This window comes from Selaginella moellendorffii, unplaced genomic scaffold (genome assembly GCF_000143415.4).
Source record: "Selaginella moellendorffii unplaced genomic scaffold, v1.0 SELMOscaffold_155, whole genome shotgun sequence".
NCBI lineage: Eukaryota > Viridiplantae > Streptophyta > Lycopodiopsida > Selaginellales > Selaginellaceae > Selaginella > Selaginella moellendorffii.
Genome location: NW_003314416.1, coordinates 67,332 through 87,879, shown reverse-complemented (window position 1 = coordinate 87,879; position 20,548 = coordinate 67,332). Strand labels below are relative to the sequence as shown.

The 20,548-nt window shown below is 49.6% G+C and overlaps 7 protein-coding genes across 8 annotated transcripts; 2 read left to right on the top strand and 5 right to left on the bottom strand.

The window, feature by feature from the left end:
- The first annotated feature begins 2,788 nt into the window (after positions 1–2,788).
- On the top strand, positions 2,789–5,587 carry LOC112343512 (pentatricopeptide repeat-containing protein At5g27110-like). The gene has a single exon (XM_024667123.1). The coding sequence runs from the start codon at positions 2,789–2,791 to the stop codon at positions 5,585–5,587; it is 2,799 nt and encodes a 932-aa protein (XP_024522891.1).
- A 444-nt stretch (positions 5,588–6,031) lies between these two features.
- On the top strand, positions 6,032–7,691 carry LOC9640976 (tRNA (guanine-N(7)-)-methyltransferase). The gene is made up of 8 exons (XM_002993384.2): positions 6,032–6,263; positions 6,322–6,372; positions 6,421–6,496; positions 6,554–6,630; positions 6,681–6,730; positions 6,810–6,894; positions 6,943–7,041; positions 7,094–7,691. Exons 1-8 carry the CDS (start codon positions 6,036–6,038, stop codon positions 7,667–7,669), a joined length of 1,242 nt encoding a protein of 413 aa, XP_002993430.1. The 5' UTR covers positions 6,032–6,035; the 3' UTR covers positions 7,670–7,691.
- Positions 7,670–10,231, bottom strand: LOC112343511 (putative pentatricopeptide repeat-containing protein At3g01580). The gene has a single exon (XM_024667122.1). The coding sequence runs from the start codon at positions 10,229–10,231 to the stop codon at positions 7,670–7,672; it is 2,562 nt and encodes an 853-aa protein (XP_024522890.1).
- Positions 10,232–12,341: 2,110 nt separating this feature from the next.
- Positions 12,342–14,312, bottom strand: LOC9640974 (L-gulonolactone oxidase 3). The gene is made up of 2 exons (XM_002993368.2): positions 13,267–14,312; positions 12,342–13,197 (listed from the first exon to the last, which is right to left on the bottom strand). The coding sequence occupies exons 1-2, from the start codon at positions 14,297–14,299 to the stop codon at positions 12,386–12,388; spliced, it is 1,845 nt and encodes a 614-aa protein (XP_002993414.2). The 5' UTR covers positions 14,300–14,312; the 3' UTR covers positions 12,342–12,385.
- A 47-nt stretch (positions 14,313–14,359) lies between these two features.
- LOC112343510 lies at positions 14,360–15,609 on the bottom strand. 2 transcript variants are annotated; one of them, XM_024667117.1, is made up of 6 exons: positions 15,497–15,609; positions 15,378–15,444; positions 15,065–15,297; positions 14,874–15,002; positions 14,748–14,823; positions 14,360–14,700 (listed from the first exon to the last, which is right to left on the bottom strand). In XM_024667117.1, exons 1-6 carry the CDS (start codon positions 15,590–15,592, stop codon positions 14,438–14,440), a joined length of 864 nt encoding a protein of 287 aa, XP_024522885.1. In that variant the 5' UTR covers positions 15,593–15,609; the 3' UTR covers positions 14,360–14,437. The 2 variants fall into 2 exon arrangements, with proteins under 2 accessions (XP_024522885.1, XP_024522884.1); XM_024667116.1 differs by having other exon boundaries at positions 14,874–15,600.
- A 24-nt stretch (positions 15,610–15,633) lies between these two features.
- Positions 15,634–17,288, bottom strand: LOC9640973 (serine/threonine-protein kinase-like protein At3g51990). Its single transcript, XM_002993367.2, has one exon. It carries the CDS (start codon positions 17,041–17,043, stop codon positions 15,724–15,726), a length of 1,320 nt encoding a protein of 439 aa, XP_002993413.2. The 5' UTR covers positions 17,044–17,288; the 3' UTR covers positions 15,634–15,723.
- A 66-nt stretch (positions 17,289–17,354) lies between these two features.
- LOC9640972 (peroxidase 29) lies at positions 17,355–18,678 on the bottom strand. The gene is made up of 4 exons (XM_002993366.2): positions 18,387–18,678; positions 18,123–18,311; positions 17,874–18,039; positions 17,355–17,808 (listed from the first exon to the last, which is right to left on the bottom strand). Exons 1-4 carry the CDS (start codon positions 18,615–18,617, stop codon positions 17,402–17,404), a joined length of 993 nt encoding a protein of 330 aa, XP_002993412.1. The 5' UTR covers positions 18,618–18,678; the 3' UTR covers positions 17,355–17,401.
- Between the last annotated feature and the right edge of the window lie 1,870 nt (positions 18,679–20,548).

The following is a 20,548-nucleotide window of genomic DNA, read 5'->3' as shown; positions in this document are numbered from 1 at the left end:
AAGGTCGATTCCTACACGATTCGTACCTTGGACTTCTGATTTGTAAGCTTGACACCTCAACCAAATGGTCTAGGGCTTTTTAGTGAACCGGCGAACAAGAAATAGTGGTATTTATTGCAAAAAAACTTTTTAGTTTGCTTAAGCAAACCTATAGGGGGACTGGGATGGTAGTGGATATACCTAGAATATACTTGGATATTCTAGGATATTCTACCATCTAACGGTTGTTATTCATTTAGATTAATCTTGTATTTATAATTTATAAACATGTTTATAATTTATAAACTTCCTTAAACCTTTTCTAGTATATTCTTTTTTATTCTACCATCTTGATATGCAATAAAATTAATCTTGTATATATAAATTACAAACATGCTTATAATTATAAACTTTATTTGATCAATTGGATTAATATGTCATAATAACACTAGTATTAAGCAAACCAAGCGTTGCTACATATAGTTTTATTGCGAAAAAACTTTTTGGTTTGCTTAAGCAAACCTATAGGGGGACTGGGATGGTAGTGGATATACCTAGAATATACTTGGATATTCTAGGATATTCTACCATCTAACGGTTGTTATTCATTTAGATTAATCTTGTATTTATAATTTATAAACATGTTTATAATTTATAAACTTCCTTAAACCTTTTCTAGTATATTCTTTATCGGCAAACAAGAAATAGTGGTATTTATTGCGAAAAACCTTTTTTAGTAAAGTCCTTGTTGATTGGACTCTTCCTCGAACCCGGGTCTTCTACTTCCAGTCCACCTCCACACTTACCTGATAACCAATTCCCCAGCAACCAGGTTCGCAGTATTTTACTATCAGACCATGTACTTAACTTATACACGGAATCCAGAGAGCGCGAAGGGATTCTTAAACTCGAGTGAGGGATCTGGATAAATCCACGCCTCATGCACCTCTCGGCTGCAAGCAAAGCCCTGAAAGAGCACCGTCCAGGCCTCGAGATAGTTAAGATTAGCTCCAGAGTGGATTCTCATGCCCTGCTCCATGATCATCTTCCCACCGACAACTAGAGCCGAGCAAGCCTTGATCGAGGTGGCTGTCCATCCATGAGAAGGCTTCCAGAGCACGAGATTGTTCGCCATTCTCAGCGTGGACCCACACTACATTGTTTCATCGCATCCTGTCAAACACCCTCCTCGCCTCAATAAGGCTGCCAACCAAGTTGCAAGAACGTAGAGATTTGGAGCAAACCCCGCTCTGGATGGCGCGATCGTGAAGCATCCTTGCCTTCTCAAAATCCTTGGAGCTCCCGCGGGAATTCAACCAGCTCCGTTGTGACCCTGGTATTGCAAGGTTCCAGGAGGCCATTGCTAAAGAACCCTAATACTCAGAAACGGCTAGGTTTCTAAGAGGTTACAAATTTTTTTTAGTAAAGTCACCGTGTCCACGAGCCATGGAAGTTAATTCAAGCTCAAATGCGTATACAAAACATTGGCCCTTCATAAGATTTGGACCACTTTCCGACGACAAACAGACTCCTAGACAATTCGACCCTTGGTTGTATGGTTTTCAATTTGATATGGGGTTCGCATATACCCCGTGCCCTCGACGAGATTAATCAATACAACCTGTGCGTGGACCTCCTTGGCGCGGGCCAGCTCGAAGCTTTTGCCGAGTCGAGTTCCATCACTCGCTCGATAGTCCGAGAAGCAAAATCTGTGCAGTCCATTCCCAACACCCAGGGCAAACGCCATCATCTTGGCGAGCTCCTCGGCCTCCCGGAGCCACCCAGCTCGTTCCAGAGCATCAATCACGTAGAGAAAGTGCTCTGCCCGGGGAGAAATACCGCGCTCTTGCTCCAGCCACGCAAAGTAAATCATGATCTCGTCGATTCCGTGAGCACAGGCCTTGAAGAATGCGAGGAAAGTCACGTCCCTTGGCTCCAGTCCTTCTCTCTCCATTTCTCGAATTCGAAAGAGCTCCAGAGCTGTTTGCCGTGCCGTCGTGTTCTTCCATTTGGTCCAAGAACTCGCGAGCTTGACCACCCTGACCGAAGATCTCGATCGTCGAAGTCCACTAGAGCCAGAGAACCAGCCAAGACAGTTACTCTTTTTTAGAGTTGAGCATGAGAAGGTATTCGACACCAGGGGCATCTTCCCTGACCCTTGCAAGCACTAGGTGTTGCGTGCCACCTTCAGCTCCAAGCTGCATTTCTGTTTCATGGCCTTCGAGGACCTGAGCAGCCGGAGCTTCTGGCCAGGCACCGCGACCATGTCACCACCACTCTGGCAGTTTGTCTCGGCAACCCCTCTAATGAGCGCTGGCGCGGGTGGGCGATCGCGTGTGAATCGTCGGCAGAGAAGACCAAGTTCTTCCCCAAGGCTGCATCCCACGAGACTACCAGCTCAGGTCTCCTCATCAGGGGCCGATCCTGTTCTTCCTTCTCGTAGGGAGCATGGACCTGGGTGTAGCGACCAAAGAGCGGATTGCCTGCACATGGCAGCAGTCCACGAGCACCTCGACAGTGGCGCAGCAAATCTGATCGATCCGACGAAGCTACAAATTTGGCTGATCCATGCGTCCCTCAAGCTTGTCTTGTTTAGCAGCGTTGTCCGGACCGAGGGCCAGGCAAGGCGCTGCGCTCTCGAAGGACTTTGCCTGTGCTCGGACGAGGAGTGAGCGCCCGAGAAAAAGACTTTTTGCGAATGAAAACGTTAACTCCTTTTTTGTAGAATGTAGAGACGAGCGCTCTTGATGCTGGGTGAGTGAGGGTGGTGTCGAGAGCTCACGAAATCGATGGAAGGAGTGATCAAGGTATGCATTCGCTCCGGCAACAAAATGGGCTGCTCCAGGTGGAGAGGATCGCTGCTGCCTGGAGCACTGGGGAGAGGGTCAGATTGACAAGAGTCAGGAGAGCCGAGCTGGTTGCTGCGATCAAGCAGTGCGGCCAAGCCAGGGATTTGGAAAGAGGGAAGAGGGTCCATTGCGCTGCGGTGGCCGCTGGTTTCCACACCAACAAGTTTGTGGCGTCGGTGCTCATCACAATGTACGGCAGATGCCGCAGCGTGGCACTTGCAAGGGAGGTGTTTGACGCGATGATTCATCGCGATCTTGTTGCCTGGAACTCCATCATCCTGGCTTATGTGGACAATGGCAATTTCTCCTCGGCTTTGAGCCTGTTCGCGAGCATGGACTTTGAAGCCGACGCATTTACTTATGTCGCAGCGCTCAAGGCTTGTGCGGGATTAGCAAGAGAAGTCCATCTCCGCGAGAGTTTGCTCAAGAGAGGCATTGCCATTCACGAGCGAGTGAAGCAGCGAGGCCTCCAATCGAACGTTCTCGTGGCCAACACTCTGTTGGACATGTATTGCAAGTGTGGGAGCTTACGGGGAGCGATGCAAGTTTTCGAGGAGCTTGTTCATCGCAGAAACGTTGTGACTTGGACGTGTTTGATCCTGGGGCACGTCGAGAGTGGCGAGAGCTTGGCAGCTCTGGATTTGTTCGAGAGCATGGATTGCCAGCCCGACTCTTTCACCTATGTTGCAGCACTCAAGGCGATCGTCCGGTTGGCCAGCCAAAGCGATCGAGTCAAGTTTTGCTTGGAAAAAGGGATCGAAATTCACAAACATATCAAGCAGCAGGGATTTGAGTCAGACAGCGTCGTGGCGAGCGCTGTCATGGACATGTACTCCAAATGCCGGAGCTGGGGAAGTGCTCTCGAGTTGTTCTTCGAGAGAATGACGATGAGATGCTATGAGCCTGATAGTTTTACGTGCATTGCGGCGCTCAAAGCTTGCGGTGGCCTTGCCAGTATGGGAAGTGAAGGCTCAGAGAAGCTAGTGCTCTTGAACAAAGGAATCGCCATCCACAAGCAAGCCGTGGAGCATGGATTCGCTTCAAGCTTAAAGGTGGCGAGCACCCTGGTTTACATGTATAGCAAATGCGGAAACATGAGGCTTGCAAGGGAGGTTTTTGACGGGATGGTTTCCAGAGATGTCCAGAGCTGGACGTGTATCATCCTGGGTTATGTCGAGAATGGAGACTTCTCCACGGGGATAGAGTTGTTCGTGGGAATGGAGTGTGACGCTGATGCGTTTGCGTATGCTGCCGGTCTCAAGGCTTACACTGGTTTAGCAAGGGAGAGAGAGTCGGAGAGGCAACTATGTCTCCGAGAGGGCATAGAGATCCACAGGCAAGTTAGAGAGCGTGGTTTTGATTCGGACGTGGTTGTGGTGACTTCTCTCATGGATCTGTATTCCAAGTGCGGGAGTTTGGAGCGAGCTATGGAATTGTTCTCAAGCATCAAGTGTGAGCCGGACGCTCTCGTCTTTGCTGCGGCGCTCAATGTTTGCGGAGCCTTGGCAGATCTCGAGAGAGGGATTGAGATTCACAAGAAACTCCGTGACCACCACCATTCAGCTGTGAGATGGGAATCGGACTTAAACGTAGGAAACTCTCTGATAGACATGTACATGAAGTGTGGGAGCCCGGAGCATGCTAGAAGGGTGTTTGAGGCGATGATCCACAAAAATGCTGGGACCTCGAGCCTACTTATCCAAGGTTATGTGAGGAATGGCGAAAACTCGGCAGCTATAGACTTGTTTATGGAGATGAATTGTGAGGCCGACGCTTTTGCTTGTGTCTCGGTACTCAAAGCTTGCGGAGCTTTAGCCAGCGAGAAAGGATTAAGCTTTCCGGGAAACAATTGTCTCCTCGAAAGAGGGATTGCGATCCACAAGAGAGTGAGAGACCTCGGGTATGAAGCAAAGTTGGCTGTAGCGAGTACTCTTGTGGACCTATATTGCAAGTGTGGAAGCATGATCCTAGCGAGGGAAGTGTTTGACAGGATGATCCAGCGTGACATTGTCACCTGGAACGCTCTCCTTCTTGGCTACGTGGGTAATGGCGAGCCTGGCATTGCTCTCGACTTGTTCTTACTTGGAGGATTGGACTGTGAAGCCGACGCCTTCACCCATGTTGCTCTGCTCAAAGGATGCGGGATTTTGGCCGCTCTATCTCTCGGAAGATGGATTCACGGCAGAGCTTGCAGGCTTGGAATGGAGCGAGATCAAGTGCTTGCAAATGCCTTGGTGGACTTCTACGGAAACTGTGGCGAGATGGTTGCGGCTAGAGAGGTGTTTCTTGGTATGGTTTCTCCAAATGTCGTCTCCTGGAGTGCTTTGATCGCAGGATACAGCTCTCTGGGAGACGCAAACCAGGTGCTAACTCTAGCAAGGGCGATGGAACTAGAAGCTGGACTGGAGATGAATGGGATCACGCTCATCAGTGTTCTTGTGGCTTGTAGTCATGCCGGCCTCGTCGAGGAGGGAAAACTCTACTTGGCAAAACTGGTGAATCCGAGCGTGGAACACTACAACTGCATGGTGGACGTGCTTGCCCGAGCAAATCATCTGGAAGAGGCACTGTCATTAGTCAAGAGCTTGGATGGTAGAGCTAATGATGCTTCGTGGATGATTTTGCTGGCAGCTTGCAAGAAATGGAACAACATGGAGGTTGGCAAGCTTGCATTCGATGCATTGGTGGCGAGGGACACCAGAGACGCAGCTCCATTCGTGTTGATATCCAATATGTGGAGGTTTGAGAATAAGCTATGATACTAATCCTTGGGGATTGATCATAAACTCATTCTTTATATTAAGATCAAATTGTCATCTAAGTGGGAAACGTAGATCTTACCCTGCATTCGCAATATTTGATCTCACCTTGCCAATATTTCGGCAGCAAAATGTTTGAGTCTACGGATTGACCAATGATCAACACAACCAGTTCACCCAAAGCTCTGCTCTATATTATGATCACATTGTCATGTGAGTGGGAAACTATTACCTCAGACACTCAATATTTGTCAAGGACTGATTTAAACCTTTGCAGTATAGTTTCACCTTTGCCCTGATTGGAATGGAAGAAACTTCACCTATGGACTTGGTTTCGTACTTGATAACCAGCAACAAAAGTTCTCTCAATTTTAACCCTAAAGGTTCTAGGTCTTGTTTTTTAAAAGGGGAATATCCTAGCATTCTAGGGTTTATGAGGAGTGGGGCAATGCCGCTATGGAAGAGAAATGTGGGCTGGCGATGGATCCCGAGCGCTTCGATTTGGCGCGGCCGCTGCGATCCGCTGGGAGAGCTCGCACCCCACGTCGACGAGGTGGTGCCCATCCTCTGGGGCCCCATTGACAATTTCACGCCTCGCATCGTCACGCGGAGGCAAGTGGACAATGTCATCTTCCAGCAGTTCCAAGAGCTCAACGTTAAAGAGTGCTGGCGAAAGGTACTCTTTCTCATTCTTTGCAAGGCAAAATAATTCTTCTTCTTCTTCTGCTCTCTAGATTGGTGTATACAAATGTAAGCACCAAAGAATCAAGAGACCACACTATATGGTATGGAGAAATTCCTTTTGCTTGTAGTTACTACTCGTCCTTGCACAGGATGTTGTTTATCCACCCGTCTATTCTATGGCCTTTGAAGATCCTGAGAAGCCTTTACATGTGGACGTAGGATCCGGTAATGTTGTTCTCAAATGTGTAAAACCGATTGTGAATGAGGAACAGGTTTTACCAGGTGATGGAAAGATGATCATGCTTTTAGCCAAAAGGAACCCCCACATCAATTACCTTGGTCTCGACAAGAGCCCAAAGGTAGGATTTTTTGTTTTTTATTTCCTTTAACGAACGAGTTGTTCTTGTAGAGAAGCGAGATCTCCACTCGGTTTCAAGAAGTTCTTGGCCTCAAAAACTTGTAAGCTTCTGTTCTTCATTTTCTTGTTTTGGTGATTAGCAGGCACACGATTTTCGAGACTAATGTTTTATGTTGCCAGGCATTTTGTGTGCTGCAACGCGACGATCTCCTTCGACACTATTCTTGCAACGTATCCTGGTCCGTTGGAATTTATATCCATCATGGTAATGTCTGTTCTCTTTATGTATCTTGGCTGAGAGATGCGTGTACAGTGCCCAGATCCTCACATCTACAGCATTTACTATCGAATACGTATGGTAAACAAAGACCTTGTGGAACGATTTATGCGATGCCTTGCTCCTGGTGGAAAGGTACTACTTTTCTTCTTTCTTCGTTTTGTTTTGAGCATCTTTTCTTTCCTAGATCTTGTTCCAAACCGAGTTCGAGGCTGTGGCGGGATATCTCAAGAAGTACCTTGAAAAACACCTTGGAACTTACATCACCGAAGTGGACAAAGGCAACACTTTCGTGTACGACGAAGATGGGTGGCTTCTCATGAATCCGCTGGGAGTGCGCTCCGAGACCGAGATCGACGCTGTTGCTCACGGACAGAAAGTTTTTCGGAGGTTCTACCAGAGACTTGACACCGAGTACGTCCAGCCGGTGGCACAGGCGGAGCTGCTGGCTATCGACTTCGAGTCTCCAAATCCTGACAAGCAGCTTTCCCCTCGAGAGAGCAAGATTTACAGATGGCTCGAGTCGCCACGCATTGAGAAGCGACGGCGGCCAAGAAAGATGTGCAACATGTTGAGACGGCTTCCGGAGGGCGTGGCTCGCGACATCATTCTCAATTCGGAGACGTATCCCCGTGGCTGGTTTCTGAGGCTCTTGAGGAATCCTCGCTTGAAGAAGATAAAAAAGAAGCCTTTTGAGACGAGGCCAAGGATACTACCGATCCACAAGCGGCCCCTGGAGATTGTTCGTGAGGACATCGGATAGCTAAGCACTACGTACTTGAAGATCAAAAAGCTTCGCTTGGTAAGCATGACTTCTATCCGGTATGATCTGAGGGTTTTCTGTTGCAGTACTTCCATACAGGTTCCTCATGAGGGAATAGCCTGCTGTGTCCTTGACGCTCAAATCCATCAGGGATTCGTATGCTCTCTTTCCCAGCTCAATGTTGTCCCACTTCCGGCAGGCACTTAGCATTGTCCTCCACGACACAGCAGTCGGCGAGTATGGCATTGTCTCCAGTAGCGTCACTGCCTCGGCTACCCGGTTGGCCCTGCCAAGCAAGTCCGCTAGGCAGTGGTAGTGCTCGAGAGTCGGCCTCACTCCATACTTGGACAACATGAGTTGGAACAACTTCTTCCCCTGGTCGACGAGCCCGGCGTGGCTGCAAGCCGTGAGAAGGCACGTAAACGTTACAGGTGTTGGACGGAAGCCATCTTCGTGCTGCATCGCGTGGAAGAGCTCCAGTGCCCGAGAAACGTTGCCTTGCCGACAGTATCCGGCTAACAGTGAAGTCCAGCTCGCTGCATCCTTGCTCACGATGGAATCGAACATATGCTGCGACTGGATCAGGCAAGCACACTTGCCATAGAAATCTACCAGAGAGTTTGCCACCACCGTGCTCTCTAGCTCCAGCCCGCTCCTGCACAAGTCACCATGGACTCTTCTCTTCCCAGTCTCGAGAGCTGTTAGACTTCCACAGGCCTTGAGAGCACCTACAAAGCTCACGGCATTCGATGCGCACTCGTGACTCCTTTCACCTCTCGTTCGAAAGAAGAGTTCCAAAGCGAGCTCCGCTTGACCACTCTCGGCATAACCGAGAACCAGAGAAGCCCACGACACTACATCGTGTCGAGGCATCTTGTCGTAGACACTGCGGGCATCTTCCATGCTTCCACAGCTCGCATACAAGTCCACCAGGGAGCTCGCCAAGTAGAGGTCGGAGATCAAGCCGCTCGCAATGGCCTGCGGATGAATCTCGGTCACCTTTTCCAAGGCCACCGATTTCACGAGCTTTTGATCCACTGGGGTTGATTCTTCTCTCGCAGCCATAGCAGCGCACGCCTTGAGAGCCGCAACAAAGGCCAGTGCGTCGCGTGGACAGTTTTCATGTTGCATGGATGCAAACAACTCTAGTGCTAAGTCACCGTCACCTTTCTCCGTATAGCCCAGTATAAGCGCCGTCCACGCCACACTGCTGTGCTTCTCCATCCGGTCGAAAACCCGGCGGGCATCAAGCATGCTGCCACACTTGGAATACATATCCACAAGCGTGCTTGCTAAGAACAAGTCCCCGGCAAGTCCTTGCTTCTCGGCTCTCGAGTGAATAGCCATGCCTCTCTCCAAGCTCTCAAGCTTGGCAAATTCCTCTCCTGCTTCTTCTTTTGCTGCGAGCCCCGAGCAAGCTTTCAAAGCAGCAAGGAAAGTCCGAGATGTTGGCACGCAATTACAGCCTTCCATCATCGCCAGCGCTTGTAAAGCCGATTCTTCTTCGCCATTTTCAACGTAGCCAAGCATCAGTGCGTTCCAGGACACCACAGTGCGCTGGAGATGTAGCTCGTCAAACACCCTCTTCGCCTCCACCATTCTCCCACACTTGCAGTACATATCGATGAGAGCATTGCTGACGAACGCGTCCGAGTTGTAGTAGCCAGCCTCCAAAGCTTGAGCATGGACAGCCATGCCATCTTCTAAAGCACGGACTTTGACACGTTTGCCTCCATCCAACACGGTTCCTTGTTCCTCTTCCGCCAAACTAGTGCAAGCCTTCAACGCAGCCACAAAGCTGAGGGCATTTGGAGCAGCCCCGGATCGTTCCATGCATGAAAACAGCTCGAGAACCAAGCCAGCTTCTCCGTGCTCTACGTATCCAAGCATCAAAATGTTCCACGACACGGTCGATCGATCCAGTGCCATGTCAAACACTCTGCGAGCATCCACCATGCTCCCACACTTGGCATACATGTGTACCAGAGTGTTTGCTACGAAAATATCCGAATGAAACCCCTGCTCTAGCGCTTGAGCATGGATTTCCATCCCCTTACGCAGCGAATGTAACTTGATCATACTTTTCTTCCTCTCGACTGTATCATCCAGTACGTTAACTTCTTCGGCTGCCAGGAGCGAGCAGGCCTTCAACGCAGGGACAATCGTTCGAGGATTGGGCTGACAATAGTTCTCCTCTTTCATGCGTGAGAACAAGTCGAGAGCAATGCATGGCTCGCCGTTTTCAGTATAGCCTTGTATCAGCACAGTCCACAAAACGACACTAGGTAGAATGGAAGAACACCTCAAGAGTTTGTCAAACACGGCGCGAGCTTCCACCATTCTTCCACACTTGGCGTACATCTCCATCAAGGAGCAGCTGACAAAGGCATCTGCGTCACAGCCACTGCAGGTCGCTCGCGCGTGGATGGAAATGCCTCTCTCCAAAGCCCTGAGCTTCACTAGTTTCCCATCATCAACCTTTGCGCCTTCTTCCTTTGCAGCCAGAGCAACGCAGCTCTTGAGTGCTGCTACAACGCTCGCGGGAGCTTTTCTTCTGCCCATTCTCCTCACCGAGCATTACTTCTTGGTGTCTGAAAACCTTGAAGCCAGCAGCGTTGCCATCCTCTCTGCAGCAGCAAGCAGCAAGCATCTCCCTCGCAAGTGCCACGCTACGGCATTTGTCATACATTGTGATGAGCATACTTGTTTGGTGTGAGAACCAGCGGCCACCGCAGCGCATACCATCGTCCCTCTATCCAAATCCCTGGCTTGGCTCCACAGGCTCTTTTTTCCCCTTGCCGGATGACCCGCCACTCTCGATTTGGAGAACAAACCCTGATCGCTCCTTCCATCGATCTTTCAGCGCTCTTGCAAGATCTAGAGGGAAGAGAGAGCTGTTTTAGGGTTCTTCGATAGTGGGGTTCGATTGTTTTGTTCGAGGCGTGGCGCAGCGATTTACATTTCTTGCAGCAGGCTCTCTGGATGCCTTGCCTGTGAGACGCTTTGATCTCGGGCCACGCTGAGAATGGCGAAGAATCTCGCGCTTTGGAAGCGTTCTCAAAGGCTATTCCATCGTTTTCAAATAAAGAGATCGAGCGTGAAAGCATGCTAGCTGCAAATCTCCGATCTTTTGCCCCAATTCTTCCATTTGGTCGAAGAACTGCGAGCTCGAAGATCTCGACGTCCACTAGAGCTCAGGCATCTGGTGGAAGATCAAACACATGATAAAATATATAAAAAGTGACTGTTAAAATGTAGTGAGAGTCAAAGCAGCACTTGGATCCCACTGCCGACTGCTCCACCTCATGGAGCTCAATTCATAGCTCAACAACAGCTTAGATGACCGCATCAACACCCACAGTTTATCAACCTCGTCGGTGCAGCACAGAAATTACATTTCACTCTTGAACTCACTCTCGAGCAAACAGTCACTGTGGAGCGTTTCGCAACCGGACTCCAGTACGCGTTCAGGTCTGTGTCTGATCCCCAGTTCCCCGTCCCGGCTTGCGTCACTCACGATCAGCAGCCGCCCTCCACAGTGCACCGGCCTTAGACTGGCATCAATTAAAGGGAGGCGCCGTGAAGCCACCAAGACGACCATACCATACACCCCCGCCACCTTTCTCCCACGCACAATCTCGCACTGGATAAAAAGAGCCCCAATGGGCTGTGGGTTCACGAGGTGGTTGCGGAATCGTAGATCTAGGGAGCCAATCTCCCCCACCCGCCTAAAAGAGAAAAGCTTGAAGCAGCCAGGGACGCATTAACCTCATGTCCCCGCATTTGCTATACATGTAAACCAGGGTGCTCGCCACCTTTAAGCTTGAAGCGAATCCATGCTCCACGGCTTGCTTGTGGATGACGATTCCTTTGTTCAAGAGCACTAGCTTCTCTGAGCCTTCACTTCCCATCCTGGCAAGGCCACCGCAAGCTTTGGGCGCCGCAATGCACGTGAAACTATCAGGCTCATAGCATCTCATCGTCATTCTCTCGAAGAACAACTCGAGAGCACTTCCCCAGCTCCGGCATTTGGAGTACATGTCCATGACTGCGCTCGCCACGACTCAAGTCCCTGCGGCTTGATATCTTTGTAGAACGTTCGATTGGAGGCCTCGCTGCTTCAATCGCTCGTGAAATGGCAATGGCTCTCTCGAGCAAACTCACGCGGAGATAGACTTCTCTTGCTAATCAGCCTTGAGCGCTGCGACATAAGCAAACGCGTCGGCTTCAAGGTCCATGCTCGCGAACAGGCTCAAAGCCAAGGAGAAATTGCCATTGTCAACATAAGCCAGGATGACGGAGTCCCAGGCAACAAGATCGCGCTGGATCATCGCGTCAAACACCTCCCTTGCAAGTGTCACGCTGCGGCATCTGCTGTGCATTGTGATGAACACCGACACCACAAACTTATTGGTGTGGAAACCAGCAGCCACCGCAGCGAAATGGACCGTCTTAAATCCCACTGCTCGATCGCCGTAACCAGCTCGGCTCTCCTGACTCTATTCGATCCGACCCTCTCGCCAGTGCTCCAGGCAGCAGCGATCCTCTCGATCTGGAAGAGCCCATTTTGTTGCCGGAGCAAATGCATACCTTGATCACTCATTCCATCGATTTCGTGAGCTCTCGACTCCACCCACACTCACCCAGAGAGGTCTCCAAGAACTCTCATCTCTACAATAAAGGAGTTATGTTTTCAACTTCAAGAACCGTAGTTGCTTAGCTTCCCTTGCGGCAAACTCTGGCATTTGCAAAAACTCTCCCTGGACGGCAGTAGTACTTCTTCTCGGGTGCACAGTGCTCGTCCGAGGAGCACAGGCAAAGCCCCTCGAGCGCGCAGTGCTTTGCCTGGCTATTGGCCACGCCGCTGGAGCTCAATCCAAGCATGGCGTCCGACCACTCGCTGGAGAAGAGCCCCTCAGAATCAAGGCTTTGCTTCACTTGCAAGAAGGTGGCGAGGCCTGGATACTTTTCAGCCGCTCCTATGAAAGCAACGTTGCGGTTCTTCCCCCAGTGCGGCTGACCCCGGTACTTAAACACCGCCAGCTGCTCGATTTCCTCGTAGACGTCTTGATTCAGCCTGGGAGTGTGTGCGTCCCTGGATCGATAGTATGTGATGTCGACGTCCACCGAATCCTCAGATTTTCCCAAGAAGGCCATGGATCCTCTCACGTATCGCAGCAGCACGCCATAATAGAGCTCGGCGCCGCAGAAGGCGCTCGGATTCATGTCCCGCAGCTTCTTCACGTCCACAATGAAGTCTCGGATCCTGTCCAGCGATATGGAGACGGTTGTCTGGTGGAAGAACAAGCCGTGTGCTTGGGGATCCCACGGACAGAAGTGGTGTTGATCCAGGACGTTCTCACAGGTACCGGTTGTCTGGATCTTGTTCTGGAAGCCAATGACTGGATATCCGGTGAACTTTTGCAGCTGGTTTTTGAATCCCATTCCGGCCATGACTAGAGTGTCGACCTGGAGCGTGGACATGGTGCATTTACCGGCTGGATTGTTGGTGGCTTCGTAAAGCTCCTCTGCACAAGATAAGCACAATGTCAACGCTCTCTGTGTTCTCTGTTTGAACCAAGGAAACTAGAACTTACCAGACATCCTCAGCATTCTTAGCAGTGCAGTTGCTTCGGGTCTGAAACCAAGAAACTCGTTCACTCCCTCCCCTGGTGTGTCCACCGGAACTCGGTTATCAATCCGGAAGAGAGCTGTCTTTTGCGACGGATACCAGGCAACGTCTCCAAACTCGGCCATCCTGCCATGCTCTACAATCTCATCCTCCAAGCTTGCATCGGCTTTCTGCTGGATTCGGACGGACCTCTTGAAGAGCGGCTCTAGAGCGAGCGTGGCTTGCGAGACGACGCCTAAAACTCCAAGCGATACTCTTGCAGCGTTGAGCATCGCCTCACTTGTTACGTTGATTACTCTGGCGTATCCTTCTTCGGCCGAAGGAGACGGAACTATCAGCCTCATGGCGATGACGTACTCGTGAACTGCAGATCCCTTCCCGAACAGAGAACTCCCATGAGCTCCCGTGCTTATCACTCCTCCAATGGAAAGCCCGTTCCAGTAGGGAGAATGCGGCAGCGAGAGCCCGAATTTAGCAACGCTGTCCACCAAGTCCTGGAGCTGAACCCCCGAATCTACAACGACGGTCTTTGTAGATGGATCCACTTGAACAATCCGGTCGAGTTTCTGCGTGCTGATGATGAGACCTTCGTCACCCCCGGGACAGACGAGCTTGGTCATGCTGTGAGAAGATTTACTTACAACTTTCATCTTCATCTTGTTCCGAGATCCAAAGGCCACAGCAGTGACAAGCTCTTCCTCCGAAGCAGGGAACAAAGCTCGTGCGGCTCTACATGGTGAGCGATCGGGCCACGTCCCATACGTCCCAGACACAGTGCAGTTGAAACTCCCGTTGGCCAAGCAGCGAACTGGTGGCAGCGGCGTCCCGTGACTCGTCTTCAAGAGCAACAGCCAGTGTACAAGACTCGAAGCGATCAACCAGAGCTTGCACGCATCCATAGAACTCGAGAAGGGAGCGCTGAGGATGACGAAGTTGGACTTGAGCTGAGCTGAGTGTGCTTGAAGCAAGTTTCTGCTGTCTGATCCTGTCATCATCATCTGAACCACTGTGCTCCTGATGTGCTTCTGAGTGGAGCTTCTTTTTTTCCCAGTCCGGCATCATTTCCTTCTGCGTCCAGAAAGGTGCTTCTGTAGTTAGATACTGGTCGTCGACTATCCCCGAAGTAGTAAGTAATCCTACTGATTAGCAACTATCTCCCAGTCTACTTGCGATCTGAGCGCTAAACAGCCTCGCATCCCATACTCGAGCACGTCCCTCATGAATCTGACCTTCTCCACCATTTCTCCTAGCGTGGACATATCTTCCAACTCCTCCTCATCTGACGTAGTTTGCTCGTCAAGGAATCCTTGATCAGCTGCTGCATTTTCATTCTCTGCCGCACATGGAGCAGATGACGTCGAGCTTTCATCAGGTCCGGAGTCTGTGATCATGCTCGCCACTGCATTCCAGCTTTCAGGTCTCAAAAGAACAACAAAGCCACCATACCTTTAGGAGAAAGCTTGTGTCTTTCTTCTCGTCGAGTAGCAAAAGCAGGACTCTCCAGGTTTACCAGAGGAGGAAGCTGCACATAAGTAGTTGAGTGATGAACAAAGAAGAAGTGCTCACACAAACCTCAGGCATGAGCGTGTTTTTCTTGACGGACCAGCCAGACTCCATCGACCATTGCAAGCCTGGTCTCAGCTCATTCTTGCAAACTTGATAGTCTCCTCCCTCTCCAAACGGAAAATCGGGGCACCGAATCTGTGTGACAAGGAAACAAAACCGACTTAAAGGACAGGAAAGAGAATCACACGCTCTCCTACCTTCACAACTTCGGCGCTCACCATCTCGATCACCATACACTCCCAAAACGCGCCGCTCAGCACGTAGTCGGCGTGATCTCCCACCGCCCAATCCCGATCGAAGAAAGAATGTAGCTTGGAAACCTCTTTCGGATCGGCCGGAGCGACCATGAGAGGATACGCTGGCCGGACCATCATCCTCTTCATCGGCCGCTTGTTTGGCACCACCTGATAGAGCTTGTGCGAGTAGTCTCCTGCTCGAGCGAGAAATGTGAGAGGGGAGAGGGGAGATGAGAAATCCGTCCGAGGAAAGAATCACCACAACACCACATACTATCTGTGAAATCCAAATATCGCACCAAGCATCTTGCGCCGCTGGGAGGCCTCTTCCACTCCAAAATCTGTGAGAAGAACGCCTCAAGATCGAGCAAAACAGCGCCGCCATTCCTTTACCTTGCCACGAAACCAAGCGCCTCGATACCCTTCCATGAATGTCGTGCATTCGACCTCCTCGCCGACGTGAAAGGGGACCCTCTCCCTTCTTGCCATCGCCCGCCGCGAGAGCGCCGATCGAATCAATGCTGGACGCGCCCTCGAAAATTGGCGCCTAGGGGTTTAGATCATGAATATGGAAACAAAGCTCGGGAATATTCTCATGAATCATCATTCCGTACGCTGTTTTATGTGAGGAGGAAATCGCCCATCTTCGGTCCGTTTGATCTGTTCTTGGACGTCTTGTTCACATCAAGCTTGAGCTTGTCCTCCGCGTAGATCATCCTCACTCTTGCTCTCCTCGTCCCTGGCGCTTTGACGATCGGATCCATACATGGATCATCCCCGATTGCTAGCGAAGAACAGCTGCTGCCTTCTCGGCTGGCGGCGCTGCTGCTGCTGGCGCTGCTGCTATTCACAATCTTCTTGCTCTCGAGCTTTCTCTTCACCTCCAGCAAGGACGATCGCTTGTAGAGCTTCCACTGATCGTACCCCTCGGCTGCCAGATCCAGCGACGACTTGAGCGGCTTGACGATGCTGTTCCAGATGGGCATCTGGATCCTCTTGCTGATCTCCCGCAGCTCCTTGACAACCTCGGCCATCGTTGGTCTCCGAGAGCTCGAGAGCCTGACGCAGCGAGCAGCAACTCCAGCCATCTCGTTGAGAGCCTCGGCATTGGTGGGATGCTTGGACTTTGGATCGCAGATCGCAGCACCCTTTCCCTGCTTGATCAGCGGCAGCGCCCAGTCGACGATGTTGGGAGGATAGTACTGCACGTCGATCGCGTTCCTGCCGCTCATGATCTCCAGCAAGAGAATCCCGAAGCTAAACACGTCCGTCTTGGTGCTCAAGTGGCCGGGACTCACGTATCCCGGATCCAGATATCCCATCGTCCCCGCCGGTGGAGTGGAGAGCCTGATCACGTCCTCGATCCGCCCACGAAGAGCCAGACCAAAGTCCGCTAGCCGAGCGTTCCAGTCCGCGTCGATCAAAACGTTGGACGACTTGATATCGCGGTGGATCACTGGAGGTGACGCGCTGTGGAGAGCTCTCAACCCCTTGGCGATCTGGAGCGCGACCTGGACGCGAATGCTCCAGCTCAGTGGCTCGTTCCGGCAGTGGAGGATGTCGTGAAGAGTTCCATTGGCCATGTAATCCACCACCAAGACGGTCTCCTTGTTGTCCCTGCTATAGCCCACCAGATTGACGAGCCGCGTGCTCCTGATCTTGGAGAGAATTTCCAGCTCGTTGTCGAGAGGATTATCGTCCTGGCTGTTCTTCCTGGCCAGGGACGATCGCTTGACCGCGACGAGCTTGCCATCCCTGAGGCAGCCCTTGTAGACCCAGCCATAGCTGCCCTTTCCCAGCAAGAATTCTCGCGCAAAACCCCCAGTGGCAGCCTCGAGATCCTTGTACCTAAACGTCTTGAGCTTGGCCGGCTCGATGTCGTCCTTGTGAGCCTTGCAAGTGATCACGGCCGACTCCGTCTTGCATGACAGATGAACCATCTCCTCTTCCTCCTGCGCTCGATCTAACCTTCCCGAGCTGGATCATCCGCTCCAATCCATGCCTTAGAATCTAGAACTGATCCTCGCGGATTCTCGAGAATGCGCTGCGGCATCGCGATTACCTGGAGAGAACACGAAGGCGGTGCGTCGCGCCCGCCCGAGCGCCATCGCTAAGCGCTCCTGGTCGCCATAGCCACAACAACTGTGGCCAGCCACAGCCGTCGGACCCAGGGCCAATCCAACGGCTGCGATCAAACGCGTCATAAAGGCTGGGAAAATACGCGCCTGGAGCATCAAAGAACGAACAGTGATCGCTCATCGTGAAATCTTTTTTTACGTCCCCAAGATCAGAGCTCTCCTAGGGCTCTCGATTCACAGCCCGGCAATCCCTCCGAATCTCACCATCGCTGCCCGTGAGCACATTGAAGCTGGTGAGCTTGACGAAGCCGTCGCTGAATTTGGCGAAGAAGAGGAGCTGATTGAGCGCGAAGAGATCGACATGCTTCTTGGTGCGTGGATCGATGGCGAGCTCCGCGTCCACGGTGAGCAATCCGCGCTGGCCTTGCAGATCGCGGAAGTACTGGTTGTCAAACATGAAATTGGTGAGATCGTTGGGCGCGAATGTGGCATTGCTCATCGAAGGGGGTGATTGGCACAAGACCCTGAGCGCCGTGGAGAAGAAGGGCGACATCTGGGGGCCATTGTCCTGGGGATCGAAGCGATTGATGAAATTCAGGCAGTGCCCAACGCCCAATGTGTGAGCTCCTGCCAAGAAATCGACCAATCCATGATCGATCGATGCGGAGATGGGATTGGGATGGTTTTCTTACCTAAGATGGCGACGCTCTCTTCGATGTCAAGGCCTTTTTCCGCGAGAGTGTCGAGCATCTCACTCACAGTCAATGTTGGAGGGGGCAGCGCTTCGTCCGCGTTTAAGTTACTGGCGAAGAGAGTGTCTCTTCGCCCAGTTTCGATCGAGATTTGTGGACCACCAGACTGCAAGATCAAGAGCAAAGTGTTAGAAGTTCCTCAACTCAAGCTGATCGATCGATCGATCGAACAAGAAAAGATCCCCACACCATTGCGATGGCGTCCCTGGCAGCCATAACGATGATGTCGGCGCAAGAGACGATGCCGGGGCATTCCTTTTCAATGGCGGCCTTGATGTCGTGAATGTAATCCAAGCGGCGAATGGAGAAATTCTTCTCCGACACGGTCTCGGCGGTCATCGCGGAAGATGTCTCGAGTAGAATCGAAGCATCGCATCCCTGCAAAAGCAAGTCGAGAGCTTTCTCTTCCCTCCTTTCCTCTCAAGAATCGTCACGATCACCGCAATCACGTACCTCAACCTGGCAATCATGGAAGACGACGCGGAGGAGCGCCGCAGGGGCGGTGGGATCGCTCATCCTGTTTCGTTGGAGCGTTCTTCGAGCAATATCCTCTGCCTGGGGGCACGAGAGCGCGTAGAATTTGTGCTTGAGCCCACTGCCACCATCGCCGCCGCTTGATGATTCCTGAGCATTGGCAAAGCTTAAGCTTCCCAGGAGCGACAAGATCAGCAAGATCGCCAGCATGATCACGATCTAACGAGAACGACAGAAGAGAGAGACAAAAAGAAACAAAAGATAGTTTTCTCTCTCGCCTCGCTCGCTCGCCTCACTCGCCTCGCCTGGAATGAATCGATTGAAAGTGAGGGTTTTGAGTCAAAACGCGAAGGAATCAGTGCCAAGCGCGACGTCGGCCATTAAGATTCGTTCCAATCGTCAAGCATGCAGCACGCCAGGAGAAATTGTTTATGAACGAGAGGGTCCGGGGAATAAGCGATTGCAAGCTCCGCCATTAAGTAGCGCGCCGCTCGAGAGCCAAGAACACATTTGAATTTGCCCTAAACGCAACGAATAATTTACATGGTTGGAGGTGAGTGACAGTGAAAGAGCATGGCTAACACTTAGATTGTGAGAACAGCGCCTATCGGTCGACCTGCCCGTGGATCCGCAAAGAGGATAAACTGAATGCTGTGGATGCAATGGGGATCAGAAAGTGTGTAGTGGTATTGGCATCCACAGTTGCCAATATGAGGCTATTTTCCACTAGGCAAGCTTGTCCCCACTATGGGAGTCTTTGATGATGATATTTGGGATGAGCTTGGTGTCCAGAACAGTATTGCCAAGGATGCTGTTGTATGTAACATGTATTTATTTGTGTGTTATTATTATTAAGTATTATTTATTGAAAGAATTTTAAAACTCAGTTGAATGTATTCCTAAAACTATAGTTTTCTTAATGCTGAAATAAAGTTTGGTATTATGAGCATAAGATAAAGTAATTATTTTTTCAATGATTATATATTAGAAAAAAAATTGGTGAGACTATTTTATCTTTTATTATAGTTTACAATAAACTTTATAAGTAATTAAACTTTTTCTTTCCAGTTTTGCTAATCAATTGATTTTCATTACTCTTTACAAACAATTACAAACAATAACAAATAATAAAAGGAAACAATAACAACCCTGAGTCATCACCCAAATGCAGACATTATTCAAAGGATTGTTTGGGTTGTGGGAACATCGCTTATTTCAATATAGTTACATATTCTTAAATAAATGGATAGTTTTTTTGTAATAACTATAATGTGAATATTTATGACTTAACTCTATTTTTGTATATTTTTAAACATAAGCTATTGAACTCACCCTTGGTATTTAGGTGAAAAGTTTATAATTATAAACACAGAAAGAAATAAATTTTTCTTACTAAAAAACATGAAAAGCATATTATATTGTTTGCAAAATGATAATTTTAAAGTCATTTTCACACACTTGTTTTGATTATATATGTTTCAGCTTTATTTTGTGAAATAGTCAATTAAACATCACAAATATTACTTTATTTAACTAAAACAAAACATATAAAATCCTTTTATAATAATTGTTAAACACTTTTTATAGTAAATTAACTATAATTTTTTAATCTAAAATACCTTTCTTTCTTTTCTATATTTCCATGTAAATGGCTAATATAACCTAAAATTGTTACACCCATGTGGTGAGTGATGATATAACTATTAAAAAGTTCAAAGTTAGAGTGAATATGGATAGATAAATGGGGTGACTTGATTTAGGGTTTAAATTTTAAGGCTAATATATATATGGAAAACAAGAGGAGTAATCTTTTTGCTCAATGACCAAGAGTATAATCACGTGGTGAAGAAGTCTTAAAGGTAAATGGAACTTAATGATTGGGCCTCTAGAGCTCTAATCTAGTGATATTGTTAACAAGCACTGTCGTGGATAAAAAAAAACTTGGTGGAATTGAGGGAAGGATATTAAAAATGGTATTTCCCATATTTTAGAATATCATAAAGATGTTAAAGTGTAGTCATAAAATAACCACCCATGAATGAAAAAAAACTTAGTAGGATTGAAAAAAAGATATTGAAAATGATGATTCTTATATTGTAGAACATTATAAAAGTGTTAAAGTGTGGTCATGGGATGACCAC

What these genes read in the sequence shown, in the direction of transcription:
- LOC9640976 (XM_002993384.2), top strand. Translation starts at nt 6,036, where the DNA reads ATGCCGCTATGGAAGAGAAATGTGGGCTGGCGATGGATCCCGAGCGCT. An exon ending in GTTCTTGGCCTCAAAAACTT is followed by an intron (nt 6,731 to 6,809) that starts GTAAGCTTCTGT and finishes TTATGTTGCCAG; the next exon opens with GCATTTTGTGTGCTGCAACG. An exon ending in GCCTTGCTCCTGGTGGAAAG is followed by an intron (nt 7,042 to 7,093) that starts GTACTACTTTTC and finishes TTTCTTTCCTAG; the next exon opens with ATCTTGTTCCAAACCGAGTT.
- LOC9640972 (XM_002993366.2), bottom strand. Translation starts at nt 18,617, where the DNA reads ATGCTGGCGATCTTGCTGATCTTGTCGCTCCTGGGAAGCTTAAGCTTT. An exon ending in TCCATGATTGCCAGGTTGAG is followed by an intron (nt 18,312 to 18,386) that starts GTACGTGATTGC and finishes TTGCTTTTGCAG; the next exon opens with GGATGCGATGCTTCGATTCT. An exon ending in AGAGAGCGTCGCCATCTTAG is followed by an intron (nt 17,809 to 17,873) that starts GTAAGAAAACCA and finishes ATTTCTTGGCAG; the next exon opens with GAGCTCACACATTGGGCGTT.
- LOC112343512 (XM_024667123.1), top strand. Translation starts at nt 2,789, where the DNA reads ATGCATTCGCTCCGGCAACAAAATGGGCTGCTCCAGGTGGAGAGGATC.
- LOC112343510 (XM_024667116.1), bottom strand. Translation starts at nt 15,545, where the DNA reads ATGCACGACATTCATGGAAGGGTATCGAGGCGCTTGGTTTCGTGGCAA. An exon ending in AAAACACGCTCATGCCTGAG is followed by an intron (nt 14,824 to 14,873) that starts GTTTGTGTGAGC and finishes ACTTATGTGCAG; the next exon opens with CTTCCTCCTCTGGTAAACCT. An exon ending in ACACAAGCTTTCTCCTAAAG is followed by an intron (nt 14,701 to 14,747) that starts GTATGGTGGCTT and finishes GCTGGAATGCAG; the next exon opens with TGGCGAGCATGATCACAGAC.
- LOC112343511 (XM_024667122.1), bottom strand. Translation starts at nt 10,231, where the DNA reads ATGGGCAGAAGAAAAGCTCCCGCGAGCGTTGTAGCAGCACTCAAGAGC.
- LOC9640974 (XM_002993368.2), bottom strand. Translation starts at nt 14,299, where the DNA reads ATGATGATGACAGGATCAGACAGCAGAAACTTGCTTCAAGCACACTCA. An exon ending in AAGAATGCTGAGGATGTCTG is followed by an intron (nt 13,198 to 13,266) that starts GTAAGTTCTAGT and finishes TATCTTGTGCAG; the next exon opens with AGGAGCTTTACGAAGCCACC.
- LOC9640973 (XM_002993367.2), bottom strand. Translation starts at nt 17,043, where the DNA reads ATGGTTCATCTGTCATGCAAGACGGAGTCGGCCGTGATCACTTGCAAG.